The sequence below is a fragment of the Vigna radiata genome, chromosome 6 (genome assembly GCF_000741045.1).
Source record: "Vigna radiata var. radiata cultivar VC1973A chromosome 6, Vradiata_ver6, whole genome shotgun sequence".
NCBI classification, from domain to species: domain Eukaryota; kingdom Viridiplantae; phylum Streptophyta; class Magnoliopsida; order Fabales; family Fabaceae; genus Vigna; species Vigna radiata.
The window spans coordinates 35,219,401-35,238,950 of record NC_028356.1 but is presented as its reverse complement, the minus strand read 5'-3'; the positions used below and the strand labels follow the sequence as shown (position 1 = coordinate 35,238,950).

General features: G+C 30.3%; 2 protein-coding genes across 6 annotated transcripts; both read right to left on the bottom strand.

The window, feature by feature from the left end:
• Positions 1-1,822: 1,822 nt before the first annotated feature.
• LOC106763765 lies at positions 1,823-8,740 on the bottom strand. 4 transcript variants are annotated; one of them, XM_022782544.1, is made up of 5 exons: positions 8,351-8,740; positions 7,195-7,368; positions 6,532-6,820; positions 5,605-5,714; positions 1,823-3,468 (listed from the first exon to the last, which is right to left on the bottom strand). In XM_022782544.1, the coding sequence occupies exons 1-5, from the start codon at positions 8,567-8,569 to the stop codon at positions 3,439-3,441; spliced, it is 822 nt and encodes a 273-aa protein (XP_022638265.1). In that variant the 5' UTR covers positions 8,570-8,740; the 3' UTR covers positions 1,823-3,438. The 4 variants fall into 4 exon arrangements, with proteins under 4 accessions (XP_022638265.1, XP_022638266.1, XP_022638267.1 ...); XM_022782545.1 differs by lacking the exon at positions 1,823-3,468 and adding an exon at positions 4,707-5,031 and having other exon boundaries at positions 8,351-8,738; XM_022782546.1 differs by lacking the exon at positions 1,823-3,468 and adding an exon at positions 4,707-5,022 and having other exon boundaries at positions 8,351-8,738.
• Positions 8,741-11,468: 2,728 nt separating this feature from the next.
• LOC106765142 (serine/threonine-protein kinase tricorner) lies at positions 11,469-18,888 on the bottom strand. Of its 2 annotated transcripts, XM_014649650.2 has the most exons (12): positions 18,513-18,887; positions 17,786-17,960; positions 17,627-17,710; positions 16,562-16,803; positions 15,802-16,024; positions 15,324-15,488; positions 15,111-15,242; positions 14,796-14,909; positions 13,707-13,754; positions 13,002-13,080; positions 12,178-12,234; positions 11,469-11,913 (listed from the first exon to the last, which is right to left on the bottom strand). In XM_014649650.2, the coding sequence occupies exons 1-12, from the start codon at positions 18,698-18,700 to the stop codon at positions 11,855-11,857; spliced, it is 1,566 nt and encodes a 521-aa protein (XP_014505136.1). In that variant the 5' UTR covers positions 18,701-18,887; the 3' UTR covers positions 11,469-11,854. The 2 variants fall into 2 exon arrangements, with proteins under 2 accessions (XP_014505136.1, XP_022638264.1); XM_022782543.1 differs by lacking the exons at positions 11,469-11,913; positions 12,178-12,234 and adding an exon at positions 12,247-12,367 and having other exon boundaries at positions 18,513-18,888.
• Positions 18,889-19,550: the final 662 nt, after the last annotated feature.

Sequence of the window (19,550 nt, the reverse complement as noted above, 5' to 3'; positions counted from 1 at the left end):
TGACTTGCATTTACAAGTCACAAATTAAACAATTTCAAGGTAACTGATCAAATATCATTAAACAATCGAAAAAGTTATTAGACATAATTACTCGATCAATAGACATGACATTCTAATATTCATGCTTCTTCTTCACTCACTCTTCAGGTTAGTTGTACTACAATTTGAACTTCTTTTCATGTAAATGCTATCTTTCCAAATGGAGAATGTTTTTTACAACTTTTTTTACAACAATATATAGTAACAGTTTATATGATAACTTATAATTGATCCATTTGAAATGTATATACCAATAAAATAATGATAATCTATTGTCCACAAATTATTAAAAAAATTATTAATATATCATATGTCTTTTCCAAGATGCATACAATAACTCATTATTCAGAATCTCAAAATAAATGTGGCAATTGGGCCACAAAGTAGAATTATGTACCATAGCCTCTAATACACCAACAAAATATGATAGAATATTTAGGCTGCATATATATGATACTAGGATCTTTTAACGTTCCTTTTTTATATAATATGGTATTGCTACAAAATTATTCATAAATAGAAATAATTTTGTGGCGCCTGATCAAGGTATATAACTTATTATTATTTGTACATTGATTTTTAATACTTTTTAATTTCATAATACATAATCAATTCAGAAAAGAAACCATATAATCACTAAGGACGTCTTTGAATACATTTTTCTTTTAATTTCTAAATTTTTTATAAAAACTTAAACACTAATTTTCGTTTAATAAAAAACTGACTGTGTCCAAACTAGGTGTAACCATGCTATTATTTTTAAAACTATAAAATAAATAGTTTTAAATAATTTCCATGTACTAATTTGATCAAATAAGTTTTATTTGAAATAGAATAAACCCTTCACAGATAGAAAACAAATAAGTCCTATATCTATTAGGTGTGAAAAAAAACAAAATAAGATGTGTAGATTTTCCAAACTTGATTTTATTTGACTTTTAAATTTGACTTAGTTGATATATGAGATTATAATTTTATCCCGTAATATCACTAGAAAAAAATTTATTAAACAATAACTTTAATATAATTAATTTAAATACTAATTTATAAATTAAAAAATATTAATATTTAAACTCTTAATTGTTAAAACTTAGTATCTAATATTAAAAATTAATTTAACTTTTAGTTCACAACCTAATTATAATTTTTTATTCAAACTATTTTAAATATTAATAAATTTTTAATTTATAAATTAATATTTAATTATTATTGTAAATTATTAGTTATTTTTTATATTTAATAATTTTCTTGTGTGGTGTATATTGCGAAGTTTTTAAGATATATAATTATCACAAAGGGCATGTCCATGTCGCAACTATGGATTCATGAAAATATTATTATCAAGCCACGTTTCATTATTCAATTCTTTTTTTCAAAAGAATTCATTTTGTTGTTGCCTTATAAAAAACCTTTTTATGAAAAATTAAATTTATCCCTAAACTTTCCTTATGTTAGTATTAAGTACAAATTATAAATACCAGCCACAAAAAGATAATAGCCTTCGATATTATTTTTATTTACATTTAGTTTACGACTAAAATATAACAACATAATTGGTAAATAAACTTGCAACTACCACATTCAAACATGTACAGAATATTTATCATTAGTAATTTTATTAATTATATTAATAACTATAAATTAAAAATAACAACTCAATTATTATTCAATAATATATATTTTTCATTGTTTGAAAAATTATAAATTAACTACTTAATTATAATTATTTTTATTTTATCAGTTGTAAATTAGTAAATCATAGTTTATCAGCCCAATTATATATAGAGATCAATCACTGTCCGGTAAGTTATCCGTCAAACTACGTAAAAAGTCTAAAAACTTTTAAGATGTACTAAAAGTTGTACACGAACTATTTAAGAGTATAAAACTCTTAGTGGATACTAAAAGTTTATGTCAAACCATATAAAGAGCCTAAAAGCTCCCAACACATACTAAAAGTTGTAATCAAATTCGTATAAAAAAACTATAAAAACTTCAAACGTTCTCACAGATAATACTAGAAGTTGTACACCAAAAGAGCTTAAACACTTCCAACAGATACTAAAAGTTGTACATTTATATATAGAGTATAAAACTCTGCCAGCTGAAGTGTACAACCAAACCATATGAAGGACCCCATAAGCACTCGATTAATGCTAAAAGTTCCATCTCAAATTCAAATTGAACACTAGTTTATCTTCTCAGATCATGATACTGATTATCATATATTAATCATTGTAGGAAAACAATGACTACCGTTGAAAAAACTTGAACACTGGGTAATCTGCTAAACCTTAATCACTTGTTTGATCTATTTTCCTCTTTTCCTTTCTGACCAACTATATGGTTATTCACTTATTTGCTTTCATGGAATGTAACTAATAAGATGGTAAGAAACATTCTCAGTTCTAACAATTAGGCTCTTTCTAATTTTTTATTATGGCAACTTCTCTGCCTATTGGTTTCTAATCAGGTAGAGATAGGCTATGATTCACACCAGCCCAAGACATAATTCTCATATTGGTTTTAATCAAATTGTCGGTGGTGGTGGTGATGTTAGAGACGTTTCCATTGGTTGTGTGTTATTGTTTGTCAGTAAATTTTCACTAACCATTGTTCCATTGAAGTTTCTTCCTCCCTGGTCTAGCAATACTCCAACCTGCTTTTCAGGCAATAATCATTATTATTCAAATGGTCCTGCTAACTTAATTTTGGTGTAATACTATCTCTCCTTCATATCTAGTACCCCTCATTAGCCTTTCAAGCCATGTATACTACATACATGAATTACTTTCCTTTTTTATGTGTTTACTTCTAACCAAATGCTTAGTGAGCTTTATCGGGTGTTAAACGTACCTAATAATAATATCATTATTGCATTTTAGAATATTGAAGAGTATCATATATGATCACCTTTAGAATGGCTTCTGTGTTTCACTATATTTAAATATGTATCCTAATCTAATCAATGATGGTATGGTATAAATAGGGATTGATGTATTATAAGTTGCCCTTAATCATCGAATCAAATCAATAGCAATTTCAATTTCAGATTATCCATTAGCTTACCTTTCTTCTTTTCCTTTCCTACCTAAAATCCTAAAAACACAATGCTTTTCCGTTTGTTAAGATGCTTAGGATCCTTCAAATTCGTTGACATTTTTATAATCCTGGTGAATACCAAAAATAAAGAATCTTGACCTGGAAGAAAACTTTAGAAGTAAAGCTAATTACGATATAAATATAACAAGAGATCACAATTATGCATATTAAATAAACAGTGACACGCTGCGAAAGAGGAAAGCCAATAGCCAATAATTAAGCAATGATGCTTACGAGTCAGAGGAAATGTGAGTTCTGACAAATAGCGCAGAAGGATCACACATCCTGTTGGTAGAGCTAATCCATTGTGCGATTGAAGGGTCGAAGCTGCAAAAATGGCGGAATTGTCAGCAAACCTAATTAGGGATTTTGCGAAGGAAATGAAAAAGATAACTGAAGAGTGAGGCTATTGACGAAAATAGAAAAATGAAAAAGAACACTATTTTTCCTACCAACGGCTCTATTTTAGTTAATTTCATAATTATACCGAACTTGGTTTTAGATAATATGATTTTATATATTTGTTTTTTACTTTAACTATAATTTAATATTATTTTATTCTTTAAATTAAAAATTTGCTTTTATATAAAAATTAAAATTTATATAATAAAAAAACAGGAAATATACAATAATTTCAAAATTAATGAACTTGATAACAAAAAATCAATTAATATGGTTTAGATGTGATAAAAGATAGACAGGATATAAAAGTAAATTATACATTATGATTATTAACCGTTTTTTGTCTTGATCAAAACTCATTTTACAATAACAAATTACACATAAACAGCATAATTAACTTTATAAAAACATTGGAGAACGATAATCATTAATAAACTATGTATAAATATAGTAAAGTCAACATCGCACAAATATTGGAAAAAGATCATTAGTGGCATTGAGAATAAAGATGATTATGATCATATTAAAAATATTAATATTAATTAATAATAATAGTATTATGGATCATTTGTTTGTAAGTGACATACATTCTTGAGAGAAAATGAATTATATTTGTTAGTAATCCAATGTAAAATGTTCCCATTTTTTCTAACTCAAATAGGTTTCATTAAAACGTGTTAAAACTTGGATTTTTTTTAAATCAAATTGATTATGTTAATCTTTTTTTAAGACCCCATTTCTAGAATGTATGTGTACACTTGGTGAGGAACATCTTTTTCTTTTTTTGCTTTCAAATGGAGGCTTTCCAGTGCACTCATAAAATGAACTTGAATTAATGATTCAAAAACCTCTTTCTAAATATATTATTATTTTATGAATACAAATGTATTCACGTGTTTTATATAAACAAATAGGTGTAAATTTACATTTTACATCAATTTCATTCAAATTTGAGACATGTAATTAAATTAGAATTTATTTGTGCAATTTATTAATTAATGTGAGTCAATAAATAGGATATTTATCCCTATTTCTTTAGTGTTGTGCATCAATTAATTTTTCCATAATCCTTGTCACATTCAAACTTTTTTTCTGCCCTTCATCTAAATTTATATATAGAATTAAAAATTAAAAAAAAATAACAAGTTTTTAGTCTATGGGAGGAAAAAAAATACTGAAATTAGTTTTCATGTATGTACAGAAACTTCATAATTTTTATGTCAGACAGCAACAACTCTAGAAAACCCGAAGCATGGGTGTTCATAAAGAAGTATTAATTGTATATTAAATTTCTGGGTACAATATTAGCATGTGCAATCTCAGCAGAGAATCTTTTTGATTCATAGGAATTAATCACAGTAGTAATAATTCCCTGGTAACTCCGATGCGAAGTAAGAAGGTGTCATCCATAAAAGTTACAGCAATCACATTTCTGATAACCCCTCGAATTTTTAAGTGACTAAACTATTATTTTGCCCCCTGAAAATTTTGAGACCAGTCACGTTAGTCCTAGAAAACCAAAATCACATTGAAAAAAAATTATAAGAACACATTCTTTTAACACACTGGTCTACTGTTAATTAAAATTCCTTGAAAACTACAAAAATATGAACAAGACTCTGTCGAACAAGAGACCAACAAAACTTTTGTAGTCTTTTTATGAATTTTAAATAACAATAAAGGGTTTAATCAAAAGTATTTATCAAAAAGTGTGTTGATAACATGTTAATGTTTGAGAAATGGAAGTCAATCAATGATAATACACCTCTTTTAATCATCAATTAGGATTGATCGACATTCTTTAATTTAAAAATAGTATCATTTTTTTCATGGTTGATTGAGACTAACGTGACCAACTCTAAATCTTGCAGAAACAAAACTGAGTTTCACTCTATTTTAATCAAGCAGAAACGAAATCTTTGGTAAAATCTCCACCAGAAGAAGATTTTCGGTTAGGTACCATCTGAAAAAGCAATTTGAAATGGTCATAACTCAGCTCCACGCACATGAAATTCTGAGATCCCAGGCAAAAAATAGTTATAATATAAAATCATATATTACCTGATCATTGTCTTTTGCATCAGTTAAAGATCTTTGTCGTTTCACTTTGCTTTTTTTATTCTGCTTTTTGCCTTTCACTTCATCATCAACAAAGTTCTGGCCTGACATCTCTGCAAGGAACAGATAGAAAAATTAAAATCCTTCAATAAATGGAATGCAAATCATAACAGAGAGTAGATATATAAAAAAGCAGTAAACCAAACTATTGTGTTATGGATGATGCACACATGAAGCAATAATCTTCACACTGCAAACGCCAGACCTATCTGAAATCTTATGTATCTGGTTTGATTCAGGTTGAATCATCCAAAACCAACTCAAAACACAATGTAATTTCAGTAAGTGTTTATGTGTTTTAGGTTAAGTACTGAGTAAAGAAATGAATTTTTATTAATACAGCTCAAGACAAATTTTGTATCACTAACATTTTTAAAATCTAATTTGTTTTTTCTTTAAATTTGTTCATTTTTTATTCTTCTAATTCTGAAATGTATCACATTTAATCTTTCAAATGATTTAGATAAAGTTTTATAAGTAGTTAGATAATGCTTACCAAAAATAGTGCATTTTTGGTTTAGGTCAATATTTTATTTTTATTTTTTCAAAAAGATTAAAATGAACTTCCCTCATATGCTCACTTTGTTGGTTATTAACATAATAATAACATTAAAACATTTTAACCATAGTCTATAAAATCAATTTTCTAAACATTCACTTAATTACACTCTATAAAGGTGGAATTCTAGTATACCCTTTATAGAGGGCCACCAGTTAACATTTGTTAATCATATTTGGTCTTAAACATAAAATAATATAACACAACAAAAAAATGAAAAAAACAATGTGGGTTATGCTAAGCATGCCATGCAGACAGTAAAGCCAATTTTGAAGATGATATTTTCAAAGGAGAAGAAGAATTTGGGTCACCTGTGTCACTAGAAAGCATATCTTTATGGCAGACACGAGATTCACACAAATGAAGATGTCCTGACCCAGAGGGAATTCCTTTCCTTTGGCCTAAATCAGCAACTTTGCTTGAGGTACTGACACTTTCTTGAAGGGATGGAGCAACTGTGCTTCTCTGTTTGCTTGAAGATCGATAGTGCTGAATCCATGGATTTTCCGTCAAATCATGACAGTGGTTAATCCTACTCGTTTGCGGATTCACTCTTTCAAAATTGATTTTTTGCCAACACCCGCCACGAAGTACCTTGAACTGTTACAGTTCAAAAGAAAAAAATAACTTAGTCCTCTTAAGGTGTAAGAGAAGAGGGAAGGCATACAAGTTAATCTAAGATCATCATAGACCGTGTATATAATCTTTTATAAGGCAAAAACCGAGTTTTCAATTCCAAATTGGTTAACTCTCCCTTCCAATTTTTACCAGGCTAATCTTATAGCTTCATGATAAGCTAATTGATGTTTGATTTTACCATAACAGACTCAAAGTCGTGTCTATGTTAATTACAGATTGACAAATCTTTGCATTTAGAGATTTATAGTGATGACATTCATGATAACAACCAAATCCATATCTTAATTTTTGTTCATATTAAAACAAGTCAGTGCAGAACAAATTAAAAAGGAAACCTGGCCAGAAGTGGTAGCAGGGTCACAGGAAGTTCCTTTGCAGGGAAAGGAAGTCCTCATTTGCTTAGAATCATATAACTGATTAACAAAAGATGCTTCTATAGACTTGATATACATGCTGTGTTTCTCATCTGTCCACTCTGCAGCCATTGTGGATTCTATCTCTCTAATGCCCTGATACATACATACATACATATCAAACCCCAGAATCATGTTAACAGAATAGATAGTATACCACTAATTTTCAAATAAAAATAAATTAAAACAAGAAAAATGTTTAGAAACCAAATTTCTATCAGTTGAAAGGAAAGGAAAGGAAAACAAAGTTCTATACATTTAGTGCTTTAATTTATTTTCGAAGAGAATGAGATTTTTAAAATTATGAAATATATAAAAATAAAAATAAAAAAAGCTTTCGCTTTTAAGAAAAGAAACTCACTCCACCGTTTAATTTTTTGGTAAAGTCACACCAACTTTGTGTCAGAAAATATTTGTGAAATTAATTCAGAACAAAATAATTATATTATATGCAGTTAGTTGTTTCTAATTCCACAAATATTAAAACGTTAAGCAAGATTTCAGACAGAGTTACTTAAAATCAAAGTTCGTCAATTGATTTCCTATTTATCTTTTGAAAACACCTAATTATTTAATTAAATTCATAAAGCAAACATAACATGAAACCAAGCTCCTGTCTAATCATACATTAAATATACAAACTTTACATGGATATCTATTTATGAATTGCGTAATGCAAGTTGAAACCCAAACTTCACTTAATTACAACCACTTAAATTTCAGGAAAATAATAATAATAATAATAATAATTTTACCAAAAGCCAATACCTCCAAAGTCTCCCATTTAATATCTGGAAGACTTTAAATCATTAATGGATTTAAATAAAGAAGATTATGAAATCTCCGCCTCGTAAAAAGGAAAGAAAAAATAAAAAAAGAGTTATTACGAATATCAGAATATTCTCCATTGCAGATCAAGCAAGCAAAGCGTGAACAGATTTTCTTTTTTCCAAAAAAAAAAAAAAAAAAAGTTAGCATCCTTCATCCCATCCGTAACCCTAGAGAATACTGCAAGAGTTCCCCAGAAGAAGAAGAAATTAAGAAAGTAAAAAGGAAAGTTAACGAAGAGTGAAGATACCTGAATCGGGTTGAGGAAGGTGGAAGAAGTGGTTGGAGTTTCTTCTGGCGTTCTTGTTACTCTGAAATTGTTGTTCATCTTATAGGTATGTATGTATGTGATATTTTTGTTTGCAATGGGAATTGGAAGGTGAAGGAAATGAATGAATAAGAGGAGAGAAAGGGGCGGTGATGGTGAACAAAAAGGGAATACAGTTGTCTGCGCTTTTACACGTGTCATGGGGCCAATCCATGGCCACGTCACCGTCAGGCTACATTAGCATGGGAGATATTTTCATCTGCCCATCAAAATATCTGTTATTTTCCTTCCTCACATTGTTTATCTTATTATAACAAAATTTTCATAATATTAATTCTCATTCACATCAACGACAGTTCTATTATATTGTTGCACTTAAAAATCTACCACCTTCCTTCTCTTCCTATTCTATTCCTTCCACCATCTTAGATATTTTATTCCTACGCTTCTTCTTTTGGAAACTTCATTTCTAAGAAATCTGATATTTTTATCTGTTGTTCTTCGTTTTCAAATAAGATCATTATTTGCAAGAGTCATGTGCTTTTCTTTGACTTTTTCTATCAGAATTACTTTTATTTAATTTTTAATTTAGAAATAAAATAATAAAATCTATGGGTAGGATTGGGATGACGTGTAATTTTATCTTCAAATTATTTAAATTTTGTATTGGAATAAAAAAAGATATCATATCAAAGAAATGGAATAACGACAAAGGACTCATAGCTGAAAACATGAAAAAAATAAAGAAATGTTGAAAAAGATGAGCAGAGATATAAAATGGGTCCGTAGAAGAAGGAAGAGATGATGATATGAAACATCGTGATCCATTTTATGCCTGGAACGTGATGTTCTTCCTGTTTAAGCCTTTGGTTGGATTTGTTTCAAGATATTCATGATTATGTTTTTCAGAAATGTCTTTTTCGAGAATATATAATATATCTTTTTTTTTACTAAAGAAAAGAAATGTCAGATTTTGATTAAATATATATTGTATAATATATATACTGTTTGTTAATTTAAAAAAAAAACATTTTTTTAAAAGGCATATACATACAAAAATATCTTATATCATGTTTCAGTGTCTTTAAGATATTTGCACCCACGTAAACCATTAGAACTATATATCTCACTGTCATATATTCCGTAAAAAACTAGAACACTTCCTTGTGATCATTATTACTTACAAAGAAATGGATGTAATGACTGTTTTTGTATGTATATGGGTGATTTTGCTTTGTTAATTATTTATATAGGTTGTTTTTTATTATATTAAATTATGAATAGGATATTATGATTTCATTTGAATAAGTCGTGTTTACTATTGAACTATTCTAATTAATTAAGTAGATGAAGTCGTGTACCCATGACACGATTTATGTGTAAATGATGAAGTTATTATTATGAAATATGAGTTCAACTATAATAATTAACAGTAATTAAAATTATGTATGTTTAAGATTTTAGTTGTTTTGTTTTTTTATATTGAAGTCGTATTATAATAAAATGATTTTAAGATTATTTATGTGTCATGATTTGTAATTAATTTTTAATATGTATATTATGAGTTTTGAAAAAATTTTGGAAATGTAATTGTATGTTTTGAATAAGTTAGAATGATAGTTTCACAAAATAAGGTGTCATTGCTAATTCACATTTCCATCTGCTCACATTGTTATTCAAATTTTAATCAATTCAGCTTTTAGATTTGTCCAAATTTTGTTTCAAAATAATTGTAATGCACACCATTGAACAACCCTGAGGTGGTTTAATTTAATATAATTATTTAAATTTGTTTTCTACAAACTTTTTTTCAAATAAAGAAAATGAACATAGTTGTTAGATTTCTTTTAAATAGAGGATTAGTAATATTTGTGAGGTGCAATGACTAAGAAAGCTTAAATAAATAAATAACTAAAACGATCTTGGGGAAACAAATAACCTATCCAAGGTTATTTCATTTTGACATAATAAGTTATACATGCTTCTTTCATTAGTTCAGTATTATGAGACATAAAATATTTTGCAAATACATAATTGAAATAATTAAAAACAAGTATATTCTTTCACTCTTCTTATTATTAATTAAAATATTTTATTTTCTTTCATTACATAATATTTCAAACATTGAAATATGTGACCATCTCATAAAAAAATATTAAAATAGTCATCTAATTAAAATTAAATGACTTCTTTATTTAATTAAATGATTTTATTCTTGATTAATTTTTGAACAAATCACCATTACAAAACACAACTTTTATACAATTTTAATGAATATTAATTAATTATGGTTGAAGTGGCATTTAATAATGATAATTTCATTATTTATATATTCAGAAATCATCCTTTGGAATCATCTTATCATCACTTAATCATATTATTTTTAACTTTTAAAAAAGTGAACCTAAGAGTTAAGAAAATAAATTGACCCATATATTTTCAAAAACCCACAATGACAATAATCTCTTTAATTTAAATAATATAAACAATATTCACAAGAATGAAAGTAATTTAATTTTATGATAACTTCAACATTTTCATATTCTCATAGTCAAAAGGTTGATGTATCTGTTCATGGTTTGTACAAATGAAAATAATGTAAAAGTAGCACTCTCAAACATCAACAATATCAAGAAATTAATAAACAAAGAAAATATGAGAATATTTTAGGTTTAACTTTTCAATCACTTTAATAAGAATAACTTTTCAAAGTACTTCTGTCAACAAAGAAAAAATCTTTCACAAAGTTAAAAAAAGTGTACAAAGTTCTAAATTCACCCTATATTAGAGAATAGCTACTGAATAATACTATTAATAATATTAGAGAATGGCTACTTATTAATATTACTAATAACATATTAGTCATCTGAAACAGTCAATGTATGAATTTAATCTCTCAACTTTCTCTAAAAATTAATTTTCTAATTTTTAAGTTATTGAAATTTTACCAATTTTCTTTTATCCAGAAACCAAATATTACGATTTTAGGACAGATTTAAGGCAAGAAATGATTTTAGAAATTTATTTAGAAAAAAAAGGTAACATTAAAAAACTTGTGAGGGTTAAATCAAATGTTTTGGTGGGCAATTTTGAATCGAAGTGTTGAAAACAATAATCACATCACTTTTGCTGCTATTTGTATACAAAAAAACTCTCAAAATATTTGTATACAAAAAGAGAAAAAAAATAATAGACACAAAATTTTCATTACTTAACAACACCATAAATGCTTGGATTTCAGGAGACTGGAAAGGAGTTGTATAGCAACGGTTTAACTTCATGTCAAGGATAATATCATGTTTGTGCGGTATCTGAGCCTCATGGTATTAACCCCGCCATGATCCATGATGACCTTACTCCATTATCCAGATCCCTGTAATTGAATTATGAACCTGCTTGCTAATATTCAGTCATCTACAACCTTCAAACGCCAAGCATAAAGAATAAAATACAAGTTCCAATAAAAGTAAAACAAGTTAGTTTGATTCAAGCTTCTGGCTTCTGGTCAGATTCTGGTATGACAGTATCTTGCAAATCAATCCGACCTGCATAACCACAGCACATTGTTCCATTAGCTGTGAGAGAGGAGCCTTATATACCAGATTATAGCTACCAGTCAATATTGGTCAGACTGGAAAAACCCAAAGCTACACAAATACTGCAGTCTTGATATGTCAAAGAATATTTATTCTCCACTGAGCCCAAAGAATGCGTGCATGTCTTGCATATATGCGCATTAAGAATAGCTATTCATACCTAACAAGGTAAATAATACATTGCATATGTGCATTAAGAATAGTTATTCATACCTAACAAGGTAATCAATGAAGGAGCTTTTGATGATCCCTTTTCTCTGATATCTACATCTGCAGAATATTATGTAAAATCTGAGGATTAATCTTTGAATGCTTGTAAAAGACAGATTTTAGTCAGAAAGTATCTGTCATGTTCTTGGTCATCCCAAGGTGTTTATTTTAGGAGTATCTTCTTCGGGTATGCCTACAAATGGATATGGAGGATCACTATTCCATTTCATCTCATGCTTTTGAATGGCGAAGTTTATCTAGATAGGAAAAAATAGTTATTTGCCTAAATTAATGTCATTTACTTCCTCAGATTTTATCGTAGTATCAAGTAGATTTCGGGCGTGTAATTACAAAAATTAAATTATTGAAATGATTTATTATTATAATAGATTGTACTCTTCTTTTTTTGGACAAGTTTGAAGAAAAGTAGCTGTAACATAATTAATTTAGGTTGATTGTAACAAAATAAATCAAATCATAAGAAAAAGGATCATGAAACTCAAAAGACGAAAAAATTGTTGAAAACTCATAATAAGTTATGAATGATCAGATTCCTAAAAAAAAAAAAATCACGGTTATTATCTAAACATACAAAAAAGAATCCTAGAACAGCTGAAAACATAAAAAAATTTCTTCCCCAAACATGTCCTTAGATGTCATCATTCTTAAATCATCATCTAAAAACGTTGTCTCTTAACCATACAAATAATGTAAATGTTTTCAAGTTTCACCCTACGATTTCAGCATGAACTGTACCATCTTTCTTACTTCACAGAAGTTTAAATCCAGGCAGTCACTAAGAGGATGAATTGTCATAAGTTGCATACCCGAACTTTCAAGAGATGTAAGAATGTCTGACTTCTTAAAAGTATATCCAATGAAATTGTTATCTTTGGATGTCAGCATCTGCAAGAGCATCATAAACAAAACAAAATACCATAAGCATTTCAATTTTAAATAAATAGTAAATTACTTATCAAAGAAGCTGGAAAATTCAGAAGACAACAGATATTGTTCAAACAAAAAGAAGTTTTTTCTTTATCTTTGCACGTTCACCTAGCATCTGAAAACATATGCGCTAATTACAATGGAAAAGCTAAAGACAACAGCAGCAATGCTACATCTGAAAAACTGTTGAAGCAGAGTTTCAAGAGAAAAAAAGCTAGACAATAAACTAAAAAATTTCATTAACTCAACAGAGACCTTACTTTGTTTGAATAAAACTTCATCGTTTACTTAACCAGCAGAGTATACACTCCTTCATAACCAAAATAACATTAAAACAATTTTTTGCCTCCAAACCCAAAACAAGTGGTGCACTAACCTACGAATCTGTAAATATAATAGGACAAAGACATAGTAAAAAAGAAGAAATCAATCAATGTTAATAGTTAAAGATATGGTGCAACGAAATGAAGTTTTTTTGTTATGTTTGCATTTTTCTCACACATGCACATACCTATGTTTGGCACGAAGCACGTAAGCTCTTGCTAAGAAACTTGATAAATTACAAGCTTAAGAAAACAAATTACCTTCCGCCAAGGTCCAACAGTTGCTGTTACGGATGGTGGGCCATCTACCTGTCAATGATTTAAATCACTAGTTTAGGTAGTCATTCGACTTTAGAAAGTATAAAAAACAGAAGACATAAATAGCCTCTACGGCTCAAATTTGAAAATTACTCTATCATTGACTCATTGTAAATGATAACAAAATCAGAAGGTGTGGCGGCCAAATAACAATCTTGGAAAACCACAATCATTAAAAGATTGGGGAAACAATTCTCAATAAAATACTAAATACTATATAGCCAGCATATACTTTGTTACTTTGAAAACATGTCAATTCTTACAACACCAGTTTAAAGAATCCGTCTACAACTGTCACTGTCAGCAATTTATATTGATATTAAACTATTTATATAGAAATAGACAGTTGGGTTGTATGCTTGTTCCCTATAAAACCAAGCCTTCCAAAAAAATGTGAATTTCATGTAGGGCATTAGGTATAGCAGACCTCTTTGTCCAGGCAAGAACCCTTGTGTAGAACGTATAAACAGTAGGAAAAAGAACAGTTTTTCTTTATGACGAGAAATTGAGAGAGTTTATATAATTAAATCATTAAGGATACTTTGGATATTCACATTGACTATAGATATTGTCAAATTATACTACATATATAGGTGCAAACCTATCTTAGAAGCTGATTTTGTACAATAGAATTAGACCTAAATCCACTATCTAAGATGGTATTATAGCATATCCTGATCAGATTTGTTGGACTTATGAGTCACTTACTATCGCCATCTACAAATATTTAGTATCATGCTTGAGATGTTCAGGCCTACGTGAGGAAATGTGTTAGAGATCCCATATAGACTAAAAATATGATCAAATTATAGTATATAAGTGCAAAATTTGTTTTACAAGCCATTTTGTGGAGTTGAATTAGACCTAAATCCACTTTCTAAGAGATACTATCTTGCACATGCATAATGATGTTTCATTTACACTCATCAAATCTTTGGTAATTACATGATTTTGGAGCCTACAAGAAATTATTGTTTATGAATAAATTTCACTCATTCTCAATGCATAAACTTTTAAGTAATATATACTTACTTCAGGAAACTTCTCAAAATTTTGAGTATCTAAATCCCCAGTGACTGTAGGTTTATAAGCAGCCTCTAATTCATAAAGCATGTCCCACTGAACACCCTTGAACCATGGATGAGCCTGAAAAATCAAGTGCAGATTTGTTAAGAGAGGACTCATGCAGATTATCAGGGCATAACAGTGACAGGTATTTTCAAGGCACATCCTTGAAACATTCCCAGAATACATAGCCTGAGACTGGAGAACCGAGTTAGAAATAAGGTTTACTCCAGTATTTGAAGGAATTGTCAAAAAACACGGGCTACCAATAAGAGTTGTCACCTTTATTTCTTCTACTCCTCTCGTTCCTAGTCTTGAGTCCACATCACATAGTAAGCGAAAGATCAAATCCTTTGCTTCTACTGATATCTTAGGTTCTTCTGGGAATTTCAGGCATGTTTTCCAGTTAACAATCTGGCACAATACAGAACTGCTGGGTCATTATGAAAAAAATTCGGATATGAAGAAAATAAGAGAATCAATCAATCATAATACCTTACGGCAGGCCATCCTTGGATCGTCAGAACAAAATGGAGGATACCCAATAAGCATCTCATACATAATTGCCCCAAGAGACCACCAATCACATTCTATTCCATAGCCCTTCTTGAGCAAAACTTCAGGTGCCATATAATCAAGAGTTCCAACAGTTGAGTACGCCTGACAGGTGTACAAGTTCATAAGAATTAACAGATTTCATATATCAAACAAAACTACCACTTAATATTACACCTCAGCGAAGCTAGTGACATAATAAATACGAAATATTAATCTAGAGCATTTTTTAATTGGTTTTTGCCTTTTTTAATCTCTCCCAGAAATAATTTGATTATAAACTGATTTGATCACAAACACAAAATAAACTGATTCAACACACATATAATCATTACTTCATACGTTTTATACTATTTGTCTATTATGCCAATAAATAGTTAATACCCACTAAGGAACGTGAAATGGGGTAGCAGCATACCAATGCTCGTCGGTTACGTTTCCACTGCTGTAATTGCTCCTTTGGCATCAACCAAGGAGAAGCAGAATATCCTTCAGTTTCACTGGTTGATTCTTGACTGGTAAGATCTTCATTTTCCAATAAAATCGTTGAATACTTATCGTCAAGAGGCTTACATAAGCCAAAGTCCGAAAGCTTCAAATGACCATTTTTGTCCAGTATCAGGTTATCTGGTTTAATATCCCTACACAAGTAGAATATCTTGGACTGAGTATAACTATACTTATTTATCTTACTAGAGAAAATTTATTTAATCAGAAAATTTGAAATCCTTCTCCAGAAACATTATATATTTTTATCACCTCAAGATTTTCTTAACATTAGTGACAAATCAATCCACTGTACCATAGTTTTATATTCATCATTCACAATAGCATGAAAGTGGACTACAACTGAATATAGTCTTTTGCGATCTGAAAAGATAAATATAAATCGCATCACATAATCCGCATTCCTTGTAAAGAGCAGTAAGTTGCATGCAACTAAAAATATTGTTTTTTGATGATTTCAGACCAGACAGTGTGTTATATCTTTGTTAGACCAAGCAATGAGCCATGTTGAACCATATAAGTGTTTGGCCCCACTGCTTGCAGCCTCTTGTGCATACATAGGCTACAAGATCAACTGCCAACAACACCAACAAAAGCCTTATGCCACTAGGTGAGGATAATATCGGCTGCCAATAGAACAAAAGCTGACCAATGTGATAATAGCCACATACCTATGTACATAGTTGTGTTGATGTATAGAGTTAATAGCAAGAATGCTTTCAGCGATGTAGAAGCGAGCAACGTCTTCAGAAAGAATATCTTCTCTCATTAACAATGTCATAATGTCACCACCAGGTAAATATTCCATGATGAGATAAAGGAAATCCGAATCTTGGAATGAATAATGGAGTTTTACTATGCATCTGCTATCAACCTCTGCCAGCAAGTTTCTCTCGGATCGAACATGTTCCACCTAAATTAGATTGATATCAAAAGAAGCACACAAATTGAGCCAAAGGTCAGAATAACTCCTAAAGGTTCTTGTCTACTTGTATTGGAACTTTTAATCATAATTGAACCCTAAGCTCAAAGAAAATGGATGTTTTTATTCCATTTCCCCCCTATTATGACAAATGTAATCAGCTGCTGGAAACAGCAGGAAATTATACGGAAGAAGCAAGTTGTTTTCATTGTAAAATGCCTTCTCAACCAAGGAAAATGAGAAGGGTCACAAAACCTCAAGTGGGTACACACTCACCACCACTTTGTTTTCACTAGACAGAAAGTTCAAATAATTCTGCCTACCAACTTAACAGGTTAACCATTCCAAAAATTACATAAAACAAAATCATTCATATTGTAGTAACTAAATTACAAATAAGTGCTGCTATGATGCAAGCTAGGTCACTTAATGTTGTCAAATTCTAATTTTACCATATATATATATATATATATAACAAGAGTCAAACCATCATACACAAAATCAGTTTAATTGGTAAAAAATTGATGTAATCAATTAAATGGAGGAAAACGCCAATGAATTGTGAAATTCGAACCAGGCTTTCTAAATTGCAGTTGCGATCCCTAACATGGCAAGAAATTGCAAACAAATGTTGACAATATGGCCACAGTTGCTGTAAGAAAGAGTCCCCTTGTCCTTACAGTTGAAACCAAAGTGACAGACCATTTTCCAAAACCTTGATTGTGAATTTTGCTTGTTTCATGCAATAATTTGTATAATTATCAAGATCAATCAATGCATTGACGTATTATGCACTAAGTCTGGCAACTGGTACCTGTCCGCGACTAAGCATTTCTGATTTCTTCAATTTCTTCATGGCAAAAATCTCTCCCGTACTTTTAGCACGACATAGCCTCACCTATATTTTCTCAAAGGTATCAGTGACCACACCTTCAGAAGGAACCAAATGTTTATCCAGATTATATTTGCATACCTCACCAAAAGCACCTTTCCCAATCACCGTCAATTGTTCGAAGTCGTCAATTCCAATTTTACGTCTCTGAATCCTCATGTACTCAGTTTCTCGGCGCTCCAAGTTCCTCATCATTTCCTCCTTCTCCTCAACCGGTATCTGAGATTCTTGCACTTTCCTCTGCAGCGCCCTGCGTCTGAAACAGAAACAACATAAATGCATAACGTATCCGCTTAAAACATGATCAATTTAAATCATCTCATATTACCTTTACTAGTAGTAATCATGCATACCAAACTTTAGATAGATCATTAGACATACATAGTAATAATATCACAATACATATTACCTTTTAAGGTTTTAACAATAATATAGTAGTACTTCAATAAAGTACCATCATTAACATAAACTTACTCTCCTACTCAACAAAAAATATTCGACCAAATCTGTGAAAATTCAATTCAACGTTAAAATTATTAATGATGCGTGTCTGCGTGTGTGTATAAACATGAGAATTCCTGTGATACGAGCTACGAGACTCTACTCTAAAAACAGAGTATTAGAACGAAGAAAAACTCTCATACAACGTTGTCGGTGAAGGACATTCGAATACGAGAAATCGATCCTGACAGTGCAGAATTATTAAATGAAGCAGTAGAGAAAGAAATATAATATAGCAGTGAATGAGGAATGAATAGGTAGGTGAGAGAGTTAGGTGACGTAGGTAGCGCAGTAATAGTAGTAGAACCTGTCTTTGCGATCCTGCAATCCTTGGAGATAGTTCTTGTAATGATTCTCTATGAACTGCTTGGCGGCGGCGGCTTTCTGCCGCGTGACCGGCGAGGAGACGGAAACGTCGGGGCCGGAGTCCAAATCGGCGCGATCGTGCCTGAGGTTAATGGCGCCGAGCCTCACGGTTCCGTCGTAACCGTCCATTCGAATCGGCGATCACTAGATCTGCGAGGCCGCGCTCGAGCGATGTGACGTGCGGAACAAGGAAGAATATGCACTCACGCGTCAACGGTTATGGTGGATGCTAGTGCCGGTGCTGTAGCTTGTGTTGTTGGTGTGAGTGGGCAATGAAATGAACTAGTACTTGCAAAATTGCTTCTAAGCTGTAGCAAGCTGTCTTATAACTGAGTTGTCGCTTCTCCACGTCTTCTTCCCTTTTTCTTTTTCTTTTTTTTTAATTTAACAAAATGTTGCGGAATTTAATGAATGGAGTGTTATTATTTGCTCATATATTAAATAAAATTAAAAATAATTATATATTTTATATAAGTAAGCTTTTGGAATCTTTTGGAAGCATTGTGCATCCATGATTATTACCATACAATCTGATTTTGACTTTGGGAGAGAGGAAAAAAAAAGAACGCTATTGTCGGCGGAGATCCATAGGCATATGGAATGGAATAGAATAGAAAGAACGTAAGGAAGAGATTCACCTTCTTGGAAGTGTGCGTGAATTTCACGCATTCATTGCGCCACCCTTTCCAACAAGGACCCTCCCCTGTTTTTGTCACACTACTATTTACCAAAATTTTATTTTCTTCTCATTTTAGCTTTTTTAATGGTAAAATAATATGCCATAGAAAATTAATAAATTGAAAATGAGTAATTATTCAACCCTCTTTAATATTTTTAAGTTAATTTGTATATATGGTCGCTATCTCAATAGTTATTAGTCATACATCCATATTCAAGCTTTTTTGGACGAATGTTCAACGTTTCAATTCAACAACGCATGCTTACCATTCAGTCATAAAAACGTTACATGGGCCATCAA

Excerpts from the sequence above, each read along its gene's own strand:
- LOC106765142 (XM_014649650.2), bottom strand. The coding sequence starts at position 18,700 with ATGGACGGTTACGACGGAACCGTGAGGCTCGGCGCCATTAACCTCAGG. Across the intron at positions 16,804-17,626 it reads AAATGCTTAGTCGCGGACAG|GTGGAACATGTTCGATCCGA; the intron begins GTACCAGTTGCC and ends AATCTAATTTAG. Across the intron at positions 15,489-15,801 it reads AACGTAACCGACGAGCATTG|GCGTACTCAACTGTTGGAAC; the intron begins GTATGCTGCTAC and ends TACACCTGTCAG.
- LOC106763765 (XM_014647923.2), bottom strand. The coding sequence starts at position 8,569 with ATGACACGTGTAAAAGCGCAGACAACTGTATTCCCTTTTTGTTCACCA. Across the intron at positions 5,715-6,531 it reads TATGCTTTCTAGTGACACAG|AGATGTCAGGCCAGAACTTT; the intron begins GTGACCCAAATT and ends TGTTCCTTGCAG. Across the intron at positions 5,507-5,604 it reads ATGCAAAAGACAATGATCAG|ATGGTACCTAACCGAAAATC; the intron begins GTAATATATGAT and ends TTGCTTTTTCAG.